Source organism: Glycine max, chromosome 15 (genome assembly GCF_000004515.6).
Source record: "Glycine max cultivar Williams 82 chromosome 15, Glycine_max_v4.0, whole genome shotgun sequence".
Taxonomy (NCBI): domain Eukaryota; kingdom Viridiplantae; phylum Streptophyta; class Magnoliopsida; order Fabales; family Fabaceae; genus Glycine; species Glycine max.
In genome coordinates, this window is record NC_038251.2 from 19,610,568 (window position 1) to 19,635,095 (window position 24,528).

General features: G+C 35.9%; 3 protein-coding genes across 8 annotated transcripts; all 3 read left to right on the plus strand.

Moving 5' to 3' along the window:
- Nucleotides 1-271: 271 nt before the first annotated feature.
- Nucleotides 272-6,859, plus strand: LOC100784818 (uncharacterized). Of its 6 annotated transcripts, XM_014768121.3 has the most exons (9): nt 272-724; nt 1,411-1,515; nt 2,217-2,411; nt 2,998-4,426; nt 4,529-5,215; nt 5,306-5,389; nt 5,477-5,552; nt 5,665-5,987; nt 6,381-6,859. In XM_014768121.3, exons 4-9 carry the CDS (start codon nt 3,107-3,109, stop codon nt 6,591-6,593), a joined length of 2,703 nt encoding a protein of 900 aa, XP_014623607.1. In that variant the 5' UTR covers nt 272-724; nt 1,411-1,515; nt 2,217-2,411; nt 2,998-3,106; the 3' UTR covers nt 6,594-6,859. The 6 variants fall into 6 exon arrangements, with proteins under 6 accessions (XP_014623607.1, XP_014623608.1, XP_006597914.1 ...); XM_014768122.3 differs by lacking the exon at nt 2,217-2,411; XM_006597851.4 differs by lacking the exon at nt 1,411-1,515.
- A 5,877-nt stretch (nt 6,860-12,736) lies between these two features.
- LOC121173536 (NADH-ubiquinone oxidoreductase chain 5) lies at nt 12,737-18,398 on the plus strand. Its single transcript, XM_041009582.1, has 3 exons — nt 12,737-12,893; nt 16,064-16,119; nt 16,307-18,398. The coding sequence occupies exons 1-3, from the start codon at nt 12,737-12,739 to the stop codon at nt 16,958-16,960; spliced, it is 867 nt and encodes a 288-aa protein (XP_040865516.1). The 3' UTR covers nt 16,961-18,398.
- Nucleotides 18,399-20,169: 1,771 nt separating this feature from the next.
- LOC100781614 (DNA polymerase) lies at nt 20,170-22,603 on the plus strand. Its single transcript, XM_014767949.3, has one exon. It carries the CDS (start codon nt 20,345-20,347, stop codon nt 22,601-22,603), a length of 2,259 nt encoding a protein of 752 aa, XP_014623435.1. The 5' UTR covers nt 20,170-20,344.
- Nucleotides 22,604-24,528: the final 1,925 nt, after the last annotated feature.

A 24,528-nucleotide genomic window follows, 5' to 3' on the forward strand; every position in this document is an offset into this window, starting at 1 on the left:
TTATGACACGACTTTTAAATTCAAAGTGATATTTTGCAAAATCTATTTATCTAAAATTTTAAAAACTTATACATTTATGTAAATTTCTTAACAAATTACCCCAGTCAGGTTAAAAAAAAGTCATCTCAAAGCGTTCTCGTTTGTTGCGGTTTATGCCAATTTTATATGTTACTAATTTATATTTTTTATCAACTAATTAAATCAAATTCGGTAATAAATAAATAAAACATATGCACTTATCCAATCTTGCTCCGAAGTCCGAAGAGGGACAAAAGGAAAAAGAGTGAATTTTTAATTTTCTTTTCCCGAGTGTAAAGACTCGCTGAGTCAACTCACTAAATTCCACGATTCCATAAAATGTTAGCCAACTCGTAACATTCTCATCCACGACAGAAAAAATAAAAAATAAAATACACAATTACAATAAAACATATTTGATTCTTTTATTTCCAATTATTATACTAGTAATTATTATTCATAGTATACTGTAAAGAAAATAATATGCATGAGAATTTACAACTAAAGCAAAAAATAAAAAGTAAAAAATAAAAAATCGGCATAACGCGGCCGGGTCGAGTTGAGAGTCTCACCCAGCCATTCACTAGCGACTCGCGATTCCGAAGCGATTTTCCTTTGCCGCCGAACGCCCAACGATTCCGCCGCCGGCTAGGGATTTCTCCGCCGGTGGTTCAACTTCGATCTTGGTCCTCTTCCTTTCGTTAAGGTTTATTTATTTCTTTATCTTCTTTATTCGATTCAGCTCTTTCACCTTTGTCTTCCACCTAGGGTTTCGTGGCATCGCCGATTTTTCAAAAAAAGGTAAAAGGAAATTGTGGTTTTGAGTTTTATGGAAACCCTAAGTGCTCAAGTGTTTGCTATATTTCTTCAGATTAAGTTTTCTCTCTTTCTGCTTGGAAGTTATGCGAAATCTTTTAAATTAGCTTAGTGATTGTGTTTTGGTTTGAATTTGAAGGATGAGAATGTGGTTAAAGAGATAGCATTGCAAGAAGGACTATTGTTAAATTATGCTTTGTAAATGAATAAAAGAGAGTGAATGTGGCAGTGTAGTGTATCATAAATGGGGATATATAAGGGGGAGGTGATATCTTTGAGTGTTGGTAAATGTGCCCCAATGTGCCTTTTGTGGTAAACACAGTTATTCATTCAAATGGGTTTTGCCTGCAACTGTTGTAAGCCAAGCTAACTAAATTCTCATACATTGTTGGTCATTTAATTATTTTTAAAAATTTACACATGTTAACAAACAGTCAAACACTCGAACAGGAATTAGGAAGTGAATCATGTACTATGTTAGGTTGCAGTGAGTTAGTTCTTTTATTTGTTTAATATTGCATGCAATTTCAAAATGAGTCTTGTTTTTTTTTTTTTTTAATTGGAGAATAAAATTAGAGACAGAGAAAGAAGACTGTAGAATCTCTTCAAGCTGGAATGGCCTTTGTATCGGGTGTTTTCTAGAGCTCATAGGTGCATAAAGATTGAATTTCCTAGGTTCTGGTAAGCGGTAAGCCCAAATGGAGGCTTTGGATTGTTCATATAATGTTGATGCAGTGAAATATCCCTCAATGCTAGTCCCATCTCTGCATCTGCAGAACATTTCAGTCTAGCGCTCTTTTAAAGATTATTGATTTATTGTCTAATTGTATATTTGTTGCTGATTCTTAATATCCTCTTGAATGCTGTACAATGTTCATCTGTTTCTAGTTTCTACAATGTGTTTTATGATTGTGTAGGATGTATTGTAACTGATGAAGTTGATGGTGTTCATGGTATCCAATATTTGCCCCTTGGCTTTCGTTGAAAGACTGCCTCCATGCTTATTTGAAAGTGTAGCTCATTGTTGATTTTATTCAATGCAGAAAAAGTTATTGATGTTTCTTTTGAATTACCCTTATCACCTTGGCTTTATCGTTTTTTCTGTGTTTTTTTTCTCCTTGCTTATATGGATGCATGTTGGCATGCTATCTTTGCTCCAATATTCAAACATCATCTGTTACTTGACAACCATGGATAATAATTTCTGACTAGCATGTAGTAAATTAGGAAGCACCAATACTTCAAAATGGTTGCTGTATGAGTATCTGATATCTATTGCATCAGATACTTTTTCTCATCTATATTCAGTTACTTCTAGTCATTACACTTGATAAGAGTCCCATGGTTCACTCTTCTCAACCCATACCTTCAACATTTTGTAGGTTCTTTGTGAGAAGGTAGTTAGCATGTAGCAGAGTTCTTCTGACATGGAGTGTAGACAGAAGTTCCAAATCTTCTTAGTATGAGAAGGGAAGACATCAAGCTGCATGTCTTATTTCTTAGTCTCAGTATAACTTTCTGGCTTTCTCTTAATTCAACATTTACTCACGAAGTTTTGATTCAGTTTAATCTTATAGGTAATCCAACTAAATCATGTTTTGGAAAGATTAATTTGATTTAGCCCCATAGTATATCGAGACGTAAGGAGATAAGTCATCTTGAGGTGTTGGACTTTACACAACCCTCTATCTGTTAAATGTCAGTAATCCCTGTTGGATGGCATCTTTGAAGATGCTTGTACCTCACACATGTGGTTAAGAAGCAACAACAAAGACCATGAGAAACGAACCACCAGACTATATGGGGCAGTGATGGTGTGTTTGGAAGGGGGGGAGGTGTTTGGATGGTGGAATAGCCATCTTTACATAGCAAGTCGTCATGATTATTATGTAGATTTTCCCTTTCTATTTTTTATGGTATGGCCTGTTTTAAAACATCTCCCATATATAATATTATCTAAAAATTTCAAGTTAAATTTTCTAAATGATTTAGGACCTACATTGGTTTCCACTTTTGCCCTCATTTTTATTTGATATTTGATTTTTAATCTTCCCTGCCCATCATATTTATGCTTTTATTTTTTATTTTTATACGATATTGCTTTAAAGCCTCAAGATCAGGGTACCTTACACTGTTACTTATACATTATTATTGCTGAAACAGGGAAGTCTCTCAGATTACTTGACATGTTGTAGTTTTGAAGTTTTATGTGCCTTGTATTCAGCATCAATGCATATATGAGTGGAATTATAATGGCTCTGCTTTGGATGTAATGGCTCCAATACGCTCCACTGGATTTGTTGATCCTGGTTGGGATCATGGCATTGCTCAAGATGAGCGGAAAAAGAAGGTTAGATGCAATTACTGTGGGAAAATAGTTAGTGGTGGGATATACAGATTAAAGCAGCATTTAGCCCGAGTTTCTGGTGAAGTAACATACTGTGAAAAGGCTCCTGATGAAGTCTACCTGAAAATGAAAGAAAATCTTGAAGGCTGCCGTTCCCATAAGAAACAAAAACAAGTTGACACACAAGCATATATGAATTTTCACTCTAATGATGATGAAGATGAAGAAGAGCAAGTTGGGTGTAGAAGCAAAGGGAAGCAATTGATGGATGATCGAAATGTATCTGTAAATTTGACTCCTCTTCGCTCCTTAGGATATGTTGACCCAGGGTGGGAGCATGGTGTTGCTCAGGACGAGAGAAAGAAGAAAGTCAAATGCAATTACTGTGAGAAAATTGTCAGTGGAGGTATTAATCGGTTTAAACAACATTTGGCTAGAATTCCTGGAGAGGTAGCACCTTGTAAAAGTGCTCCAGAAGATGTTTATCTGAAAATAAAAGAGAACATGAAATGGCATCGTACTGGGAGGAGACTTAGGAGGCCTGAGATTAAGGAATTGATGCCTTTCTATGCAAAGTCCGATAATGATGATGATGAGTGTGAGCTAGTAGAAGATTTGCATCATATGAACAAGGAAACTTTGATGGATGTTGATAAGAGATTCTCTAAAGATATAATGAAGACCTACAAGGGAGTGTCACATAGTACTGGTCCTGAACCAGTATTGAGAAGATCAAGATTGGATAATGTTTACCTGAAACTACCCAAGAATCAGACTCCTCAAGCTTACAAACAAGTAAAAGTTAAGACAGGGCCCACTAAGAAATTACGCAAGGAAGTTATTTCTTCAATTTGCAAGTTCTTTTACCATGCAGGGATTCCTATACAGGCTGCAGACTCCCTATATTTTCATAAAATGCTGGAAGTGGTTGGTCAATATGGACAAGGACTGGTGTGCCCAGCAAGCCAACTTATGTCTGGTCGCTTTTTGCAGGAGGAAATCAATTCTATTAAAAATTACCTTGTTGAATATAAGGCTTCCTGGGCAATCACTGGTTGCTCTATAATGGCAGATAGTTGGATAGATACACAGGGTAGGACAATTATTAACTTTCTTGTTTCTTGTCCTCATGGTGTATACTTTGTTTCTTCGGTTGATGCCACTAATGTAGTGGAAGATGCACCAAATTTATTCAAGCTTCTGGACAAAATAGTGGAAGAAGTAGGTGAGGAAAATGTAGTGCAGGTAAAATGTTCATTCTAATGTTGTGGCATCCTCATTCATCCTAAATATCACCTTGAAGCTGTTACTAATAATTGTTTCTCCTATTCCTCCCGTTTGATGTAGGTAATCACTGAAAATACTCCCAATTATAAGGCTGCTGGAAAAATGCTTGAAGAGAAGAGAAGGAATTTATTCTGGACCCCTAGTGCCACTTATTGTATTAATTGTATGCTTGAAGATTTTATGAAAATAAGATGTGTGGAAGAGTGCATGGAAAAGGGCCAGAAAATTACCAAACTAATATACAATCAAATATGGTTGTTAAATCTTATGAAAAGTGAATTTACCCGGGGCCAGGAGCTTCTAAAACCAGCTGCCACCCAGTTTGCCTCTAGCTTTGCTACACTACTGAGCTTGCTGGATCATCGAGTTGCTCTCAGAAGAATGTTTCTTTCCAACAAATGGATTTCATCCAGATTTTCCAGCTCAAATGAGGGGAAAGAGGTGGAAAAAATAGTTTTGAATGTCACATTTTGGAAGAAGATTCAGCATGTTAGGAAGTCAATAGATCCCATAATGCAAGTACTTCAAAAGCTTTATAGTGGTGAGAGCTTGTCAATGCCATATCTATATAACGATATGTACAGGGCAAAACTTGCAATCAAATCTGTTCATGGTGACGATGCACGTAAATATGAACCATTCTGGAAGGTCATAGACAGTCATTGGAATTCTCTGTTCTGTCACCCTCTTTACTTGGCTGCATACTTCTTAAATCCATCATACCGATATCGTCAGGATTTTGTGGCGGTATGTGAGAATATTCAATATTTCCTAGTGGTTGCTTATTTTCAAATTTTATTCAAGTTCTCTCCTGAAGTGATTGTTTGATGACTAAAGCATTCTGAGGTAGTACGAGGACTCAATGAATGCATTGTCCGGCTGGAGCCTGATAATATGAGACGGATATCCGCATCAATGCAGGTAATGTGTCCTTAATAACTGCTAGCTATCTGGCACCAACATTATTAGATATTTATTTTATCTGCTTTAAAGTGATGTCATCTCCAGATTGCTCATTATAATGCTGCACAAGACGACTTTGGAACTGAATTGGCAATTAGCACAAGAACAGGTCTAGAACCTGGTAAACTGCTATGTTGCTGTTAAAATGTTCTTATGACAATTAACTTTTTTGGAGGCACATTTATACTTCAGTAGGAGTTAATTAATTTCCTTTCTTTTTGTTATCTCTTTAGCTGCTTGGTGGCAACAGCACGGAATAAGTTGCTTAGAGTTGCAAAGAATAAGTGTACGCATATTAAGTCAAACATGCTCGTCCTTTGCATGTGAGCATGATTGGAGTATATATGATCAGATACGTTGCAAAAGACAAAATCGTCTATCTCAGAAGAAATTGAATGACATTATATATGTCCACTACAACTTGCGACTTAGAGAATGCCAATTAAGAAAAAGGTCCAGGGACTCGAAGTTGTCCTCTGTTGACAGTGTTCTGCAAGAGCATTTACTCGATGATTGGATAGTAGATACTAATGTGCAAAACTTTGATGTTGATAAGGTAATCAGTGCTTTCTGTGTTTTTGAACTTGTATGAATCAAAGCATTAATTGCTGTGAATTGGATTTATTATAAATAATTCATGGTTGACTTGACTTTCTTAAAGTTATCTTATTTTTATTCTTTAATGTACTAGTTGTTGTCACCTTCCAATTTCGAAGGGCTGAAAAGCCTAACCCAGTTAGGTCTGATGGATTGCTTATTTGAATGATAAGTTGAAATTTGATGTTATAAAAAACACGTGACTTTCATTTTCATGTTAAATATTGTATGGTTAGCTATTGTAGTGCTCGAGATGCTTCACCATCATACAGTTGTGAAATATGCTCTTAAGCAATATGCATGGAGGATGTGGCTATACTGATGGAATATTTGTTTTGCTTTTGTTTTGTAGAATTTCCTATTTGGAGTTGAACTAGATGATGAATATGAAAACGATTCAATTGATTATGAAGATGGAGCTGCAAGGCATCTAAAGGGATCCCTTGAGCTGGTGACTATGGCTGATGTAGCAGTAGGATCACCAGATGTAGATCATGCTAACATTGATGCTGACACTGATGATGAGTCTGATCTGAATTATTTTGATGATGATTTGAGCGAGTAATTGACTTACATGGTTCTCATTTCGGAACAGTAATTATTTGGTCGCCTGGTTGTGAGCCCGTACTTGTAATTTTCCAGCGAAAAATCAAGATGTCTATCTTAGTGCGTACAATCATATTTATATCATTTTGGATCGTAATAATTTTAGATCGTTCTAACCAGTTCAAGAAGTTATTACTGTTATATAAGATCCTCAGTAAGAGCTGGCACGTAGTCATACCCATTGATGTTATTGTAAGGAAAATTGATACTATAAAATGTAAGAAATACAACATATATGTCATTAGATTTATAATATATTTGCCATTGGAGGAAAAAAAAAGAAGCTACTATCTCAAATGAATATCCCATGCTAAATTTTGTCATCCAAAGATACATATTCATTGGACAAGGTCTTTAGCTGACTAACCTATTTAGCGAATGTTTGTTTATGTTTTTTATTTAATTAGAATCTCGTGTGGTGGAATGAAAATGTTCAGAGCAAAGTTAGAGTAAAAAAGGAGTGTTTCAAGGAGTGGTCTAGGTGTAGAAATTCTGAAACTTGGGATAAGTATAAGATAGCTAGAAATGAAACCAAAAAGGCGGTGAGTGAGGCAAGAGCCCAAGCTTTTGACGGACTATACCAAGCTCTAGGAACCAGGGACGGAGAAAGATCTATATATAGGCTTGCTAAGGGTAGAGAGAGGAAGACTAGAGATTTGGATCAAGTAAAGTGTGTTAAGGATGAAGAAGGCAAAGTCTTAGTGCATGAAAAAGATATCAAGGAAAGGTGGAAGGCGTATTTCCACAACTTATTTAATGATGGATATGGATATGACTCTAGCAGTCTAGACACAAGAGAAGAGGACCGGAACTATAAGTACTATCGTCGGATTCAGAAACAGGAAGTAAAGGAAGCGTTGAAAAGAATGAGTAATGGTAAGGCGGTGGGGCCAGACAACATACCTATTGAAGTGTGGAAAACTCTTGGAGATAGAGGTCTTGAGTGGCTCACCGAACTCTTTAACGAAATTATGAGGTCAAAACGCATGCCGGAGGAATGGAGGAGAAGCACGTTAGTGCCAATCTATAAGAACAAGGGGATATACAAAATTGTGCAAATTATAGGGGAATCAAGCTCATGAGTCATACCATGAAATTATGGGAAGAGTGATCGAACGGAGATTAAGAAAGGAGACTCAAGTTACTGAGAATCAATTTGGTTTCATGCCGGGAAGGTCGACCATGGAAGCGATTTATTTATTACGGCGGGTGATGGAGCAATATCGCATGGACCAACAAGACTTGCACTTGATTTTTATTGACTTGGAGAAAGCGTATGATAGAGTGCCTAGAGAGATTTTGTGGAAAGCTCTAGAGAAGAAAGGGGTTAGGGTTGCATATATTCGAGCTATCCAAGATATGTATGATAGGGTATCGACTAGTGTTAGGACACAGGGTGGAGAGTCAGACGATTTTCCCATCACAATTGGTTTGCATCAAGGGTCAACCCTTAGCCCCTACCTTTTTACCTTAATTCTGGATGTCCTCACGGAACAAATCCAAGAGATAGCGCCGAGATGCATGCTTTTTGCAGATGACATAGTCCTCCTTGGAGAGTCGAGGGAGGAGTTGAATGAGAGGTTGGAAACTTGGAGACGAGCTCTAGAAACACATGGCTTTCGCCTAAGCAGAAGCAAATCGGAGTATATGGAATGTAAGTTCAACAAAAGAAGGAGGGTTTCTAACTCAGAGGTGAAAATAGGAGACCATATTATCCCTCAAGTCACACGGTTTAAATATCTTGGGTCTGTAATACAGGATGATGGAGAAATTGAAGGGGATGTGAATCATCGCATTCAAGCAGGATGGATGAAATGGAGAAAAGCATCGGGGGTGTTATGTGATGCAAAGGTACCGATCAAGCTAAAGGGAAAGTTTTATCGGACTGCGGTAAGACCGGCGATTTTGTACGGAACAGAATGTTGGGCGGTCAAGAGCCAACATGAGAATAAAGTAGGTGTAGCGGAGATGAGGATGTTGCGGTGGATGTGTGGTAAGACTCGACAGGATAAAATTAGAAACGAAGCTATTAGAGAGAGGGTTGGAGTAGCGCCTATTGTAGAGAAGATGGTGGAAAATAGACTTAGGTGGTTTGGGCATGTAGAGAGAAGACCGGTAGACTCTGTAGTGAGGAGAGTAGACCAGATGGAGAGAAGGCAAACAATTCGAGGCAGAGGAAGACCCAAAAAGACTATAAGAGAGGTTATCAAAAAGGATCTCGAACTTAATGATTTGGATAGAAGTATGGTACTTGATAGAACATTATGGCGGAAGTTGATCCATGTAGCCGACCCCACCTAGTGGGATAAGGCGTTGTTGTTGTTGTTGTAATTTTGATAATTATTATATCATGTTGGATTGAAAGTTTTTTTCATATGTTACATATGTAAAATTTTATATTTCAAAATTATTATTACTTGGTTCATATAGATTAAAATTGATGTGATACAAATGTTTAAAACATATTAAAATGTTAATCATTTTATTATCTTTTTATTGTTCAATTTTAGTAAAATTTGACCGGACAATCTTATTAATTGGTTGAGTCAATAAAAATCATTTTTTATAACAAATTATAAAAATGATGTAATAGTTATCAAAATTATACGAATATAAATTTGATCCATATATATATATATATATATATATATATATATATATATATATATATATACATACACTAGTATGTTTTGTTTAAGGCACTTTGACTTTTTACTTTTATATGAATGGAATGAATTTTGAGTATTTTTTTATTATTTTTTGAAAATTTATATGTATATAGTGTACATTAAAAAAAAAATTACATATTATTCCACATTTTGAAACATTGGTACTAGTACTAAAAAAACAAGTGTGTACCTTAACAAAGGATAAGTCACTTATTTCAAGATTAAGTGTTTAAAGTTACTCCTCATCATATTCATTTAGTTTCTTTAAATCTAATGGTCTATAATATTTCATTAAAAAATGGTCAGGAGAGATCAAGCTAAGTGACTTGTCTTCGTGGCTTTCTTTTACTTCTCACGCAATTTGCAAAAGTAATTAATACAGGAACAAGACATTTGAGTCATTCATTTCAAAATTATTTTATTTAGGCTTAAATATCTTTTAGTGGTTACAGTTTAATTTTTTGTCTTATAAAATTATTAGTATTTTTTAATTTTTAATTATTGTAAAATATGTTTATTTTGCTTTTGGTCTTTATAGAGTTTTAGATAGTATTTTTTCGATATCAAAAGTGTTATCTAAAGTGTTTTAAGGATTAAAAATAAAATAAACGTAATTTGCAAGAACTCAAAACAAATAAGCAATTTTGCAAGGACAAAATAAAAAAAACGTTAAATTGCAATGATTAAAAATATATTTAAACATTTTATTTAAATAATTTTCCACAATAGGAGACATCATTAGCTCTTCCACTTAAGCCTCATTCATTCATTGTGATAAATTGTTATCATAACTAGATAAGACATAGGAGTTTAAACAAAATTGTTTAGAAGTTAGTTTTAAATGTTTAAATTTTAATATATATTTTAATAAAATAATAATGCAAGGTTTATTTCAACAAGCTTGAGGGTTGGTATCGAATATGGAAGGAAATGATGGATTTGAGCAGAGAGAATGTGAGAGTAGGGAAGTGAATGAAGCGGTGATTCTTATGTCATCTTATAAATCTTTCTCAAAATCTATGTACTTTAAAAAAAATATTAAAACAAAAGGCAATAATATTTAATTTTTTGAAAATATTGTAATCATTTAATATTTATCATAAAGAAAGTATAAAAATGAATAGGAGGATTTAAAGTTTTGAAAATATTTGAAACATTTAACATTTACCATATAAAGAAGGTAGAAAAATAAAAGAATATGTGACGAGTTGGAAGTATGATGAAAGTGAAAGCATTACCACATCAATGTACTCATCATCAAGATGTGACAAGCAAGGCAAAAAGGACGCATGGCTTGGATTGACCCATATGAATTTTGGGGTCTAGGGAAGAGGAGGATGAGAATTTTGGATTTATGTTAAAAGTCATTTTTCTCTATAATGCAAGGCTTATTTTAATAATTTCAATGGTTGGTATCTATAATGAAGGAATATGGAGGGTTCGAAAGAGAACGTTAGAGATGGAGAAGGGAGAAATTTAGAAGATGAAGTTGAAAGAGAGATATAAATGGTATGTGTTTGTGTGTGCATCATGATCTCTCTCTCTCTCTCTTTCTCTCTCTTTCTCTTTCTCTTTCTCTCTCTTTCTCTGTCTCTCTCTCTCTTTCTATATATATATATATATATCATATTATGTCAAATTACATTATTGAAATAAAATTTCACAATATTTTTCACACAAACAAGATTTGATTCAAATCATTTAATTAGATTACTCACATTTAGTTCGATATCATGGGTGCTAACAACTAGACACAATACTAATTTACAAAGAATTATATATGTTTGTGCATTCCATTTTGGCCTCCATTGGTATATATGACGTGGCCTATGAAGGAAACATTGTCATTGATGACAAGTAGAGATCTCCTATTAAAGTTGTCGACAAGGTATAATGAATGCAACAATTTAAATTTTTTTCCCATGATTTTTATAAATGCTTTCATTTCAGAAGGTAAACAACACACATTTAATCAATTGGCAAACATATCAATACATACAGTGGATAAAGACTATCATGATCAACCTAATACTATAATAAAGCATCACATTTCAACAACAAATCTAATAACTCAAAATTTAAGTTTCATAAAAGATAAAAAGATGAAAAATAGGTAGGCAACTTATAAAAGGTTGATATTGCCAAAATCATGGGGTGAAAATATATAACTTGCTAAAAAAACTTGTAGTAGCACTATGCTCAGAGGACAAAATTCATCTTGAATAACCTACACCCTGAGTAAAAATAATATCTTTAAATATCCCATATTGATCTCAAAGTCATATAAAGAGATGAATCATATTTTATATAAAAGAAGTAGAGAATCTTTTTTTTTTTTTTGCAACTATAACATAAAATGTGAATTATTCATAAATATTGGCCTATAAAACAAGATATAATTGTTTCCATAAATATGGACATCTTTGAAAGGATTGAGTGCAAATAAAATTGGCTCCACAATCCAAAACTGAGTCACACAAAGGGTGTTAAGTTTCTCATGGAACTTTGCTCTTTAATAGGGTGCGATTCCATGGCAAAAATCAACAAAATCATAGAGAAAAATAACATTCTTATCAACCTTAGTGTCATAAGTTGTGTTGTATGTGGATATTACAATTTATGAATAGAAGAGAAATAATACATACACACACATATATAAAGAAGACTCACATAATAAATAAAATAAGAGTCACAAATACCTAAATTTATAATACAAGAATAAGAAAAAATAAAAACAAAAACAATCAACTAATTACAAAATTCAAAATGGTGGTTTAGGTCCCGCTAATGCTAGAAACTCATATGTTGTGATAATAATGGGATTTGGAAATGCCACATGCAAGAGATCCACACAACAAGTATAGTTAGGAAGAGTAGCAAGTAGTGATCACCTAAGCATTGGAAAAAATGATAAAGAGGAAAGTATTACCTCTTATACTTGCTCATTGAAATGGAGGTGAATGAAAGTTTGGGTGAAAAGGCAAAAAAGACTTGGGTTGGTATATGTGAAATTTGGGATGAAACAAAAATAACACGCAAAATGTCAAATACTAAGATTTATGTTAAGATGTCTCACTCTCAATAACACTATTTATTTCAATGAATTTGAGGGTTGGTATCCGTAATGGGAGAACTGCGAAATGGAGAAAAGGAAAAGCGAGAAAGTGAAGCAAGAGACAAGTCTAAAACCAAGGATCATAACAAGAATGGAATGAAGTATTGATTATCAGCAAAGAGAATGACAAGTGAATGAAGTGGTGATTCTTTTGTCATATTAATTATTTTTCTCAAAATCTTTGTACCACTTTATAAAGAATGAAAAAATAACTAAAAATAAATGTACTTAATGTATTAAAAATATATAATTAAATAAGAATAAAAAATTAATATTTATTATATGAAGATATATGAAAAAATAATTTAATGTCACGTCATGGCAGCAGTGGGTTTCGCCGGTGGTATTAGCGAAATAGGCGTGAGAGTTTTGCGATTGACGTGGAGCGCATGCAGAAATTGTAAAGGATACCTCGTCGATATACTCACCAAAGTGGAGGCAGACGAAGGTTTAGGCGATAAGGACATGGGGTTTGGTAACATAATAAATGGGAAATAATTTTCCTAGACATAAATGGAAAGAAAAAATATTAACTCTCATTTATTATGTAATTATTTAAAATTAATTTGATTATTATGTAATTAAAAAGGAAAGAAAATAAATTACATAATAAACGAGAGTTAATTACATAATAATGACTAACAAAAAAGAAAGGCAGAACTTAGAATTAACCCGAAACATATAACACACACTCCATTTTGGGTTATTATCTAATTTAAAAGGAAAGAAAATTAGTATTCATCTCTATTATTATGTAATTAAAAAGGAAAGAAAATATTCTTATGGATTTGCTCTCAAGATATTTCGAGTTAATTCTAGGTCCTGGCTTTCTTTTTGTTAGTGATTATCATGTAATTAAGTCTCATTTATTATGTAATTTATTTTCTTTCCTTTTTAATAACATAATAATCAAATTAATTTTAAATAATTACATATAAAGGAAAGAAAATATTCTTATGGACTTGCTTACCGTAATGGTGGAAACCTTTGAAAAAAAGTCCCCCTTGATAATTACTTTCAAAATAGACCCAATTCCAAAAAAGGTTTGTAAAAGTGACCCCTGGGGTCAATTTGCCCAAAAATGTCACCTCAATTTTTTCAGATTAGTTCTCATATAGCTGATGGAAAAAGTTATTATAAAATGTATTATTTGTACTACTGAACAGAGTTCGCAAAGAAATGAATGAGGTGATGATTGTTGGCAAACAACGATTCTTTTGCCATATTATAAATCTTTATTGAAATCTCTCAACAACTTTATAAAAAATTATTATAAATGCATTTAATGTATTAGATATAGTTAATGCATATATGAACAAAAAATATATTTAATGTATTCAATAGTTATCATATAAAGAAAGAAGAAAAATGAAAGGAGAAATTGATGTTTTGAGAATATTTATTAAAGTATTTATTAGTTATCATATAATTAAGAAAGTAGAAAAATGAGTCGAGTTGGAAGAGTGATGAAAGTGCAAGTGTAACCACATACTCGTCAAATTGGGGGTGAATGAAGGTTTGGTTGAAAGGACATAGGGCTTGCATTGACCCATGTGGAATTTGGGGTCAAGAGAAGAAGAATATACAAATTTTGAAACTCTAGGATTGATGTTAAGATGGCCCAATGTATAATGCAAGGTTTATTTCAACAATCTTGAGGATTGGTATCAAATATGGAAGGAAATGAAGGATTTGATCAGAGAATGTGAGAATGGGGAAGTGAATGAAGCGGTGATTCTTATGTCATCTTATAAATCTTTCTCAAAATCTATGTACTCTAAAAAAAATATTAAAACAAAAGGCAGTAGTATTTAATTTTATGAAAATATTGTAATAATTTAATATTTATCATAAAGAAAGTATAAAAATGAATAGGAGGATTTAAAGTTTTAAATATATTTAAACATTTAACATTTACCATATAAAGAAGGCAGAAAAATAAAAGAATATGTGACGATTTGGAAGTATCATGAAAGTGAAAGCATTACCACATCAATGTACTCATCATCAAGATGTGACAAGCAAGGCAAAAAGGACACATGGCTTGGATTGACCCATATGAATTTTGGGGTCTAGGGAAGAGGAGGATGAGAATTTTGGATTTATGTTAAAAGTCAATTTTCCTCTATAATGCAAGGATTATTTCAATAATTTCAATGGTTGGTATCTATAATGAAGGAATATGGAGGGTTCTAAAGAGAACGTTAGAGATGGAGAAGGGAGAAATTTAGAAAATGAAGTTGCAAGAGAGATATAATTGGTAAATATTGTTAATGCAATTTTATCTTAATCCATAATTATTTTTTTTTCTTTGTAAAAAGCTTAATGTGATTCATGTTGCATCATTTAGAAAGATACTTAAGCATAAAAGTATTCTTTAGTTAAAGCACATGACATAAAATTTTCAAGGGAGTTTAAAAATTTAAAATATTGTGACTATTACAATAGGTTAGGCACCGATGACTTTTCTATGTAGTACAAATTGTCTAATACAATTCACGTAATGGACAAGTTAATTGGCACATCCACATGCTTTGTCTTTCAAGTATTGAGTAGCACTCATAGATCATTCGATAAATATTGATGTATATCATTCTTATATGCACCATCTTACATATTTCATGGTACAATGCAATGTTCAATGATGTAATAATGTTTTAATTATCATTCTCATATCTATTTTGCTTGCATATAATCAGTTTTAATGAAACAACTATTTTTAAATCAGAGCTTTGAATTGTATTAGACAATATGTACTACATAGAAAAGCCATTAATGCCTAACTTATTGTAATACAAAGGTCTTATACTTTTGTCTGGTATCATTAAAACTAATATTTAGATATCATCCACCATATTATTGCAAGGGATAAGAATTTTACCAAACCAATCACATATACATAACTACTTTTCTTTTATAGAATTTTCTTCCCCTTTCAGTTTTTTTAGAATAAAAAAACTTGTCTTATTGCAGATAATTTCTAACTTATAAAAAACATTTACAAGAAATTCAAAAGCACAAAAATTGTAAAAGACATCAAGTCATCATCAAAATAATGCAACCAGAAGATTAGAAGATTGATGCACAACCACTATAATAATCTTAAGTATCTTTTAGTGGTTACAGTACAATTTGCAAAAGTAATTAATATGAGAACAGGGCATATGAGTCATTCATTTCAAAATTGTTTTATTTAGGCTTAAATATCTTTTAGTGGTTACAATTTAATTTTTTGTCTTATAAAATTATTATTACTTTCTAATAGTTTTGTTCCAATGTAATTTAGAGATGACAAGTCATTGATATCAAGTGGATCTGTACTTACATATTTACCTTTTTCATTAAAGAAAGGTATTCTCTTGGAGTTACTGAGAGTTCTAAGAGTGGTTGTACTCTCTTTCTTTTTAACCGAGAGTTCTTTCCAATTGGGTCGAAACTGATAAGTTACCTTCTTTATCAGACTTCGGGAAGGGTCGGCGTACTGTTCTTTATACCATTCTGGAGTTATAACATTTCTACCCGGTCCCTTGTACTTATAGACCTTCTTATTGCCATCTGACTCTTTTGTGGTATAGCTATAGCATTTAGGTGCTAAAAAGAATCCCTCCAAGATCTTATCTTCTAATTTAAATTTACCTAATACAGAAGAGGAAACATCTTCCTCCGGAAGTGGATTACCAAGGACAATAGAGTCGGTGTCTGTATATAAGCAGTCTTCTCTTGAAATATACTTGTACATATAGATCCTTGAGCCGGCAGTGATCGCTGCGGCTAGTTGTACCGCGGAGTTCTTCGGGGGGTCCCAATAAGAAGGCCCCTTACCCGGATTGGTTAGATAAGATACCATGTATAGATCCTCTCTAATAAAGACATCGTCTATAAACTCAGGGCGTGATAGCAAGGTGCTCCCCTTTATTTGAATACCCACCTACGGCTTTGATTGTTATTACTTCTGCAGGAGCTACGACGTCATTCCTTGCGGCAACCACTGGAATATTACAGAACGATCTAAAGAGGGTCATTGCTTATTCAACTTGCAGTCAATTAGGCTATATGATCTTTGCTTGCGGCATCTCTAACTATTCAGTTAGCATCTTTCACTTAATGAATCACGCCTTTTTCAAAGCATTACTATTCCTGAGTGCAGGTTCGGTGATTCATGCCATGTCGGATGAGCAAGATATGCGGAAGATGGGGGGGCTTGCCTCCTCGTTCCCTTTTACCTATGCCATGATGCTCATGGGCAGCTTATCTCTAATTGGATTTCCTTTTCTAACTGGATTTTATTCCAAAGATGTGATATTAGAGCTCGCTTACACTAAGTATACCATAAGTCGGAATTTTGCTTTCTGGTTGGGAAGTGTCTCTGTCCTTTTCACTTCTTATTACTCTTTTCGTTCACTTTTTCTAACATTTCTAGTACCAACTAATTCATTCGGGCGAGACATCTTACAATGTCATGATGTGCCCATTCCTATGGCCATTCCTTTAATACTTCTGGCTCTCGGGAGTCTCTTTGTAGGATACTTGGCCAAAGTGTGACCCGTTAGCCCATAAGTAAGTACTGTGACGAAGCGGCTGTTGCTCACCCGACACGATCGTACGAGGTCACAATTCACCCAACACGATCATCCGGGGTAAACAAGAATTGGGGATCGGATGCGGGCGAAATTCCCGCCAATGGCTGAGATGTTCAGTCGACTCCTTAACCTTTGTGGGGGTCCGGACCCCTTACGAGTGAGCAGAAAAGGGAGGAGGAAAGAGGCCCTGGTGAACCGTCATAATTAGTTAACAAGTGTAAGCTTCGCTGCCCGACAGTATGGAGTACTGACCACACCGAGGGACAGGCCCTGAAGTGAAGGACAGGAACGAGCGGAATCAATGTGTTCCAATTTCTGGCCTTGCATCGACCATCTAATGGACCATGGACTAAACGGCCACTGCCTGAAAGGACTATGTCCCGTGGACCGCCGCCCCCCACAAGGTACATCTCGCGCCTATGGGCCGCTATAACTATCCAAGAAGACACTCGAAACTGGAAGGATAAACAAACCCACCCGGTGGACTGCCGAGCTACAAGTCCCACGACACAGGAGCGGGATTCTCTAAAAAGCCAAGGTCGCGGGTGGCCAAGAGGGCCCACTTGGAGACTTGGGATCTCAGCAGGAAATGCGAAGGTTGCTTAAAGCCGGCCGATAGGCGAAAGAGAATCAACTAGTTTAGTTCGGATCTGAGTAGGCTTATCTTATAATAGGGAATACTCTAACCCTGGGAACTGGGGCCTGGCCAAAGTCCAGGGTGGCTCAAAGTTCGATCAAGGAGATCCCTGTCCTGTGCCCTATTCACTAAGAGGGGGTAACCTTGGGCAATACCAATCCATTTTTGGTTTCTATAAGCCCGGGGGGATTTATTATCCAGGGAATACTCCTCCAGGTTATAAAGCCCACTAGGACTACTAAGGTGGGTGGAAAAGCCTGGATGAGCACTCCACTACTTAATCTACTGGCGTGGCGTTTCCGTATGTTTTTGATCAATAGAACAGGAAGAGGAGGAAAAAAAAGCTTATGATGAGCATCTATTTGAGTCGATTAATCATCCCTTGCATCATCCTTACACCGGTTCTCTTGTGTCTTTCTTTCTCTTTCGATTTGTTGGGTTTTTCTAAGATCCAAAGTCTTCTCTTACAGACTGGCCTTCGCGCTCTTTTTCGGCTTGTGGGTTGGGAGGTTCCCCTCATAATTATTCTTTGTGTTCTTTCGGGCCTCGAATCCGGGTATACGTTGCACATGATGGATCCAGCAGGAGGTCAGCCTGCTGCCAATCCTGCAGCGGAGCAACCCTCAAACGTGCCTTCAGGCGCATCGACCTCGGGCTGGAGAAGTTTCGAAGAAGGTGTTTTGTTAGAATCTTCAAACGAATCCAGCGAAGCGAGCGTGAATCAGCAGCCTGTGATTCCCGAACTTGAACCTCCGCTTCTCGATGACAACACCCGGCGAGCAGAGCTCGCTGTTCGATTGAGGGCGAATTGGTGGGGGATCGCTTATAACGAGCGAATCCTCGACTCCTTCGTCCGGAGTCAACTTGCAATCGAAAGGCACATAGAGGCCGCACTTGTGGCGGACGGATATTCCCCTCAAGTAGTCTTTGAAAGAAGACATATGATTCGTGGCTTTCTTTTCTATCCGGAGGGGCATGCGCTGAGTGAAAACGATTACGCGGGTTATCTGACCAAAATTGCCAATTTTGGTACAAGGCAAAGCATTCCCTATCAGCGGGTGATCCGAACCGTCCATAACTCTCATCTCTTTTTAGATTAGATATTCTCTTTTTCTTTCAATAGCCGGCAAAATGACTACAGGATCATCGGTCTACTCTACCTCAATTCACCATTTCGAACTTTATACAGAAGGTTTTTCCGTACCAGCTCCTTCTACCTATACCGCTGTTGAAGCACCTAAAGGAGAATTTGGTGTCTTTCTGGTCAGTAATGGAAGCAATCGTCCCTACCGTCGTAAAATAAGAGCACCTGGCTCTGCCCATTCACAAGGACTCGATTCTCTGTCCAAACATCACATGCCAGCAGATGTGGTCACCATCATAGGTACTCAAGATATTGTGTCTGGAGAGGTGGATAGATAGGACTACGTCTTGCTCGATCAGGATGCTAGCTTTATTGCGAGCCAAAAACCTTGTTTGCGGCATTCCCCCGGTCAAAATAGATAAATTATGGAATTCTCTGTAAGAGCTGCGGAACTAACAACTCTATTAGAAAGTAGAATTACCAACTTTTACACTAATTTTCAAGTGGATGAGATCGGTCGAGTGGTCTCCGTTGGAGATGGGATTGCACGTGTTTATGGATTGGCTTATTTCCTCCTGGATAAGAATTTTGCGAAACTAACAAATCTTTTTGATACCGGCAGCGGTGAGATATTTGACATCTATTCTCACATGAGAATTGAATTAATTTCATTCATCAAAGACTCTCTTAGTGAGGAGAATCCTGTACCGATGTCATGAGTGTCTTATTTATGAAAGACAGAAGTGTGACAAGAAGTGCAGTAATGGTACGGGGTAAAACAGCTAATAGCACAACTAAGGATCTTATAGTGAGTCTTTGCCAAGATCTCTTGCCAAAAGAATGTACTATACTGTCGGTTCTATGCTTCAAATTTTGGCAAGAAAAATACAGTTTTATGTATTCGTTTATCCAGCTGATCAGCCTGGTAGGTCGGGTATGCTCTTACCTAGATCAACCAGTCTTGTACAGCACAGAATATTTTAGCACATCCCAGGATTATAAAAAGATGGAAAAACACTCAGTTAGAGTCTTCAACTCTTACTTGAAAAAGGCCCATAATGTCACACTCTCGTTTCCCTCAAAAGAGCGGGATAAGAGGAAAAGTGGGGTATCCACATTCGTTAACTTCATTCATCAAAAGGACGCGCAAATTGCTATGTCTATTGCCTTCTATGAGAACTCATATAATATACCTCTGTACACAGTTCACGATAACTTCATAACAAATATACATTATTTTAAATATATATCTAAAATCTATCTACATGTCATAAAGGAAATGGGGCCCCCTCTTAAAATCATTAACCGCTTTATTTATAAAAATATTATGGAGCCGGCTATAGCGAAGGGCCTCTATAATAATGTAAAAGGCTACAATTTGAAGTCTTTTGATGAAAGGATCATACCAGAGCCTATTTTAGATGAGTTCTTAAAAATTGGACTCATTTCTCCAGAAGATGTCACGAATGCAGCTGGTTTAAAAAAAATAAACAATAAGTTGAAACAAAGATATCAACTCTATTGTAATGCGGTCTGCGGATCTAATAAGAAATTTGATGATCATTTGTTTAAATGGAATAGGTTTAGAGATGCCCTGATTGGGGAAAATTGTATACATTATTAAAATGTTATTTAAAACCCATGGGGTAAGGCATAATGTTCCGTACACGACATACAGTCGTACTAGATCAACTTCAACATGTATCTTATTGAACCGGATTCAGTCCAATTCTAGTAAGACATTAATATTCCCGCACCCTAAGTTACTAATTCCGTCTTTGGAGTATAGAGAACCTGTATCGGTCCAGGATACAGCCCTCCTCAGCCATAGTGTGATGTCTCTCTTAGTAAGCTATGTTTATCCTGTCTTATTAGGGTACGCGAAAGCTAATATCATATTCTATTTTAAAAATAGAGAAGTAGGTGATATCGCTAAACCACTAAATAAACAGTCTATTCCCTTAACGTTTGATGATGGTAGTCCTATTTCTAAGTCAGAGATATATGCTAGTGTGTTTAGTAGTATATTTAAATTAATTGATATTTATGACGGTTTTGGGGTTGTTAGAATAGCTATTCGAGCACATTTTGAAGAAAATATCCCCGGCCCTCTTCAACCTTTAAAAGAGGAGTTGCTAGAGGAGGCTCTCTCTGAATGCATTAAGCCATCTTCTGGAGAAATCGATATTAGTAATTTACCTGTTAAAAGTCTTAGTTCTACTTCTCGAAAGTACCCTAAGAATATAACCGTTCCAAGGAAATCGGGCAATATATCCCTGAGGCCGTTCTTGGTGGCCGATACTGAGACCATAATTAACAAAAATAGTCAACATGTACCCTATGCGGTCGGTGTCATGGTTGTTAATCCGGGGATTCCCGTTAGTAGGCGTGAAAGGATCGATACTTACTTCAGCGAAGATTACTCTTCAAGAATCTTCCCAACCTTTGAAGAAAGGAGCTGCCAAATGCTCAAATCATTTATCTTTAGGGTCGCGGCTATTACTCGACAAAATAGGTCTGCTAAAACAATCTACTTTCATAATTTAGGTCGATTCGATGGCATTTTTCTACTTAAGCACCTTGCATTATATCATCCTAATTACACGGTCACCCCCCTTATGAGAGACAATAGACTCTACGAGGTAGCTGTCTATTCTAAAAAAAGGCTATTATTTACGTTCCGAGACTCCTTACATCTACTCCCCGGCAAACTAGATGACCTTGCTAAGAATCTATGCCCTGAGTTGGGTTCTAAAGGATCTATTTCCTATGAGGATGTAAGACTTGAAAGTCTTAGTATTATGAAAGAGAGTTTGTTAGAGTATATGGAGCAGGATATTCTTCTGCTAGGGGGAATTATGCAGTCCTTCCAGGACATATATTATAAGGCTTACCAGGCAGACATAGTAAATAAGCTTACAATAGCCTCACTGGCTCTAAGTCTATTTCGTGAAAAATATTACGATTACAATAAGCATCGTATCCACATCCCTAATCAGAATGAGGATACATTTATTCGGCGTGGATATTACGGTGGGCATACCGACGCATACTTACCATACGGTACTAATTTATACTATTATGACGTTAACTCTCTCTATCCTTTTGTTATCAAGGAATTCTCAATGCCTGGGGGTATACCAGTCTGGCATTCTGATTTAGAATATATGACATTAGATAACATGTTTGGGTTCATTGAAGCATATGTAGAATGCCCAAAAAGTATAAATAAACCATTTCTTCCCTATGGGGATAATAAGGATGGCACTCTTATCTTTCCTACAGGCACCTTTGTTGGGGTTTACTATAGTGAGGAGCTCAAGTATGCTAGAGACATAGGCTACACTATAATACCAATTTGTGGATACCTCTTCGAGGAGATGGAAAGTCCATTCAAGGACTACATTAATTCTCTCTTTGAAAGCAGATCCAATGCTAAAAAGAAAGGAAATAACGCCCTATCTTTTGTATATAAATTACTAATGAACTCGTTATATGGTAGATTTGGCATCAATCCTCAAAGCACAAAAACCGAGATGTGCAATAAATCTAAACGTGACCGTATATTTAGACGCCCTGAGTTTATAGACGATGTCTTTATTAGAGAGGATCTATACATGGTATCTTATCTAACCAATCCGGGTAAGGGGCCTTCTTATTGGGACCCCCCGAAGAACTCCGCGGTACAACTAGCCGCAGCGATCACTGCCGGCTCAAGGATCTATATGTACAAGTATATTTCAAGAGAAGACTGCTTATATACAGACACCGACTCTATTGTCCTTGGTAATCCACTTCCGGAGGAAGATGTTTCCTCTTCTGTATTAGGTAAATTTAAATTAGAAGATAAGATCTTGGAGGGATTCTTTTTAGCACCTAAATGAGCTATACCACAGAAGAGTCAGATGGCAATAAGAAGGTCTATAAGTACAAGGGACCGGGTAGAAATGTTATAACTCCAGAATGGTATAAAGAACAGTACGCCGACCCTTCCCGAAGTCTGATAAAGAAGGTAACTTATCAATTTCGACCCGATTGGAAAGAACTCTCGGTTAAAAAGAAAGAGAGTACAACCACTCTTAGAACTCTCAGTAACTCCAAGAGAATACCTTTCTTTAATGAAAAAGGTAAGTATGTAAGTACAGATCCACTTGATATCGATGACTTGTCATCTCTAAATTACATTGGAACAAAACTATTAGAAAGTTTTAAAAGGAAAACAGCTATTTTAGAAAAAGAGAATTCGGCTCTTTCTCAGAAATTACAGAAGCTGGAACAGGAAAGAGGTATAATAGCCCAGCGGAGAGTAGAAGAAGGAAATAATACCGAAGATAATAATACATTAGAGCAAAATAATCCTAAAAGGGCTGAAGATAATATCAATGGAGATCTATTGGATCCAGATACGATGCCGCGGGATAAAAAGCCCCCCTGATAATGGTTGTGGATAAAAGATATATATACAACATTAGATAAAGGCCCAGGAGTGAGGAGGAAATAGAAAAAGGTCGCCTATAGTATGATTTGTTGCAGAACTTTGTTGCGTGAGTAGGATGAATACCTATAGTATGATTTGTTGCTGTCACTAGACTACTCGAAAGAATTCATACCCCCAGCAATCAAACTACTGCGCGAACAAGCAACGGATTGAGCCGTTCCAATCCTCTCCCTATGGCGGGAAGTGCAGAATTCATTGATTACTGCTTTCTTTTGAATCGGAACTATTCGAACATCTCGTACTCAATCATATAACCAGACTTTTAGTAAAGTACAGAAGGAAAAAGAAGGAATTTCTGAACTTCATTAAGGTAGCTTGCTTACTTAGTGCTTGCGAAAAGGTAAAACACTTCCTGCTTCAAGGCTGGCTAATGATAATAGATAGATATCTTCTTCTAGGGGAGCTAGTCTTAGTGGCGGTGCACCCAGTGGGAGTTGCAATTCAAGTTGCAATCTCTTCTTCCTGCCAGCGAGTTAGAAGTTCTTCCCTTTGCTGGTGCTTGAGTTGGATTGGATGAGGATTGAGGATTAGCAAGGATTCTCCAGCAATTTTTAGGTTTTACCTGGCAAGTCTAACTAGATCTTTATCTCTTGCTTGCTTTCATTCTTTAGCGTTTGAATGCATCAATTCAATAAGGTCTTTTGTTAGGGAATTTCCCAACATCTTTGTGAAGGTCTCAATTGATTTTCTTGCAGTCATAAGCTTTGTAAGAGCTGGTTTATGATAATTGACTCTAGTAACTTGAAGCAGAATCTCGTTCACTCCCCCGGCTGAGTCAAATGATTTGTGACAACAGAGGGAAGAGCCTATCAATAAGGGTCGTATGCTGACTATTTTGACATACGAAATCACCAAGTACATATGTGCTTTAATACCAGATGGGGAAAGGGTCACTGATTACGACCTTACTGCTATTATTAATAAATAATATCCTTTCAATGTTACACCTACAGGTAAGGTACCCTCCCCCTCGCGAAATAGAATAGATTTCGCCTCTCAAACCTATCTTCCCCAATAAAGCATAACAACTCTTTTCAGAGAAAAAGACATCATAAATATCAGCAGTTGCTACGAAGACCTCATGGGAAAATCGTCTAAATCTTATTTCTGGAAAACATTTGACAAACTCCCGATCAAATAAGTCCATTAATACAAAGTTGAATAGCAATCTGGAGACCTCTCCAAGAGGAGGAGGAATATCATCAGACCCTACTAAAACTTTATCCCCATCCTTTGTATAGATAGGTAGCTCAAGTAAAGAACTTACTAGTCTAAATACATAATCATTATCGCCAACAAAAGGCTTAACGG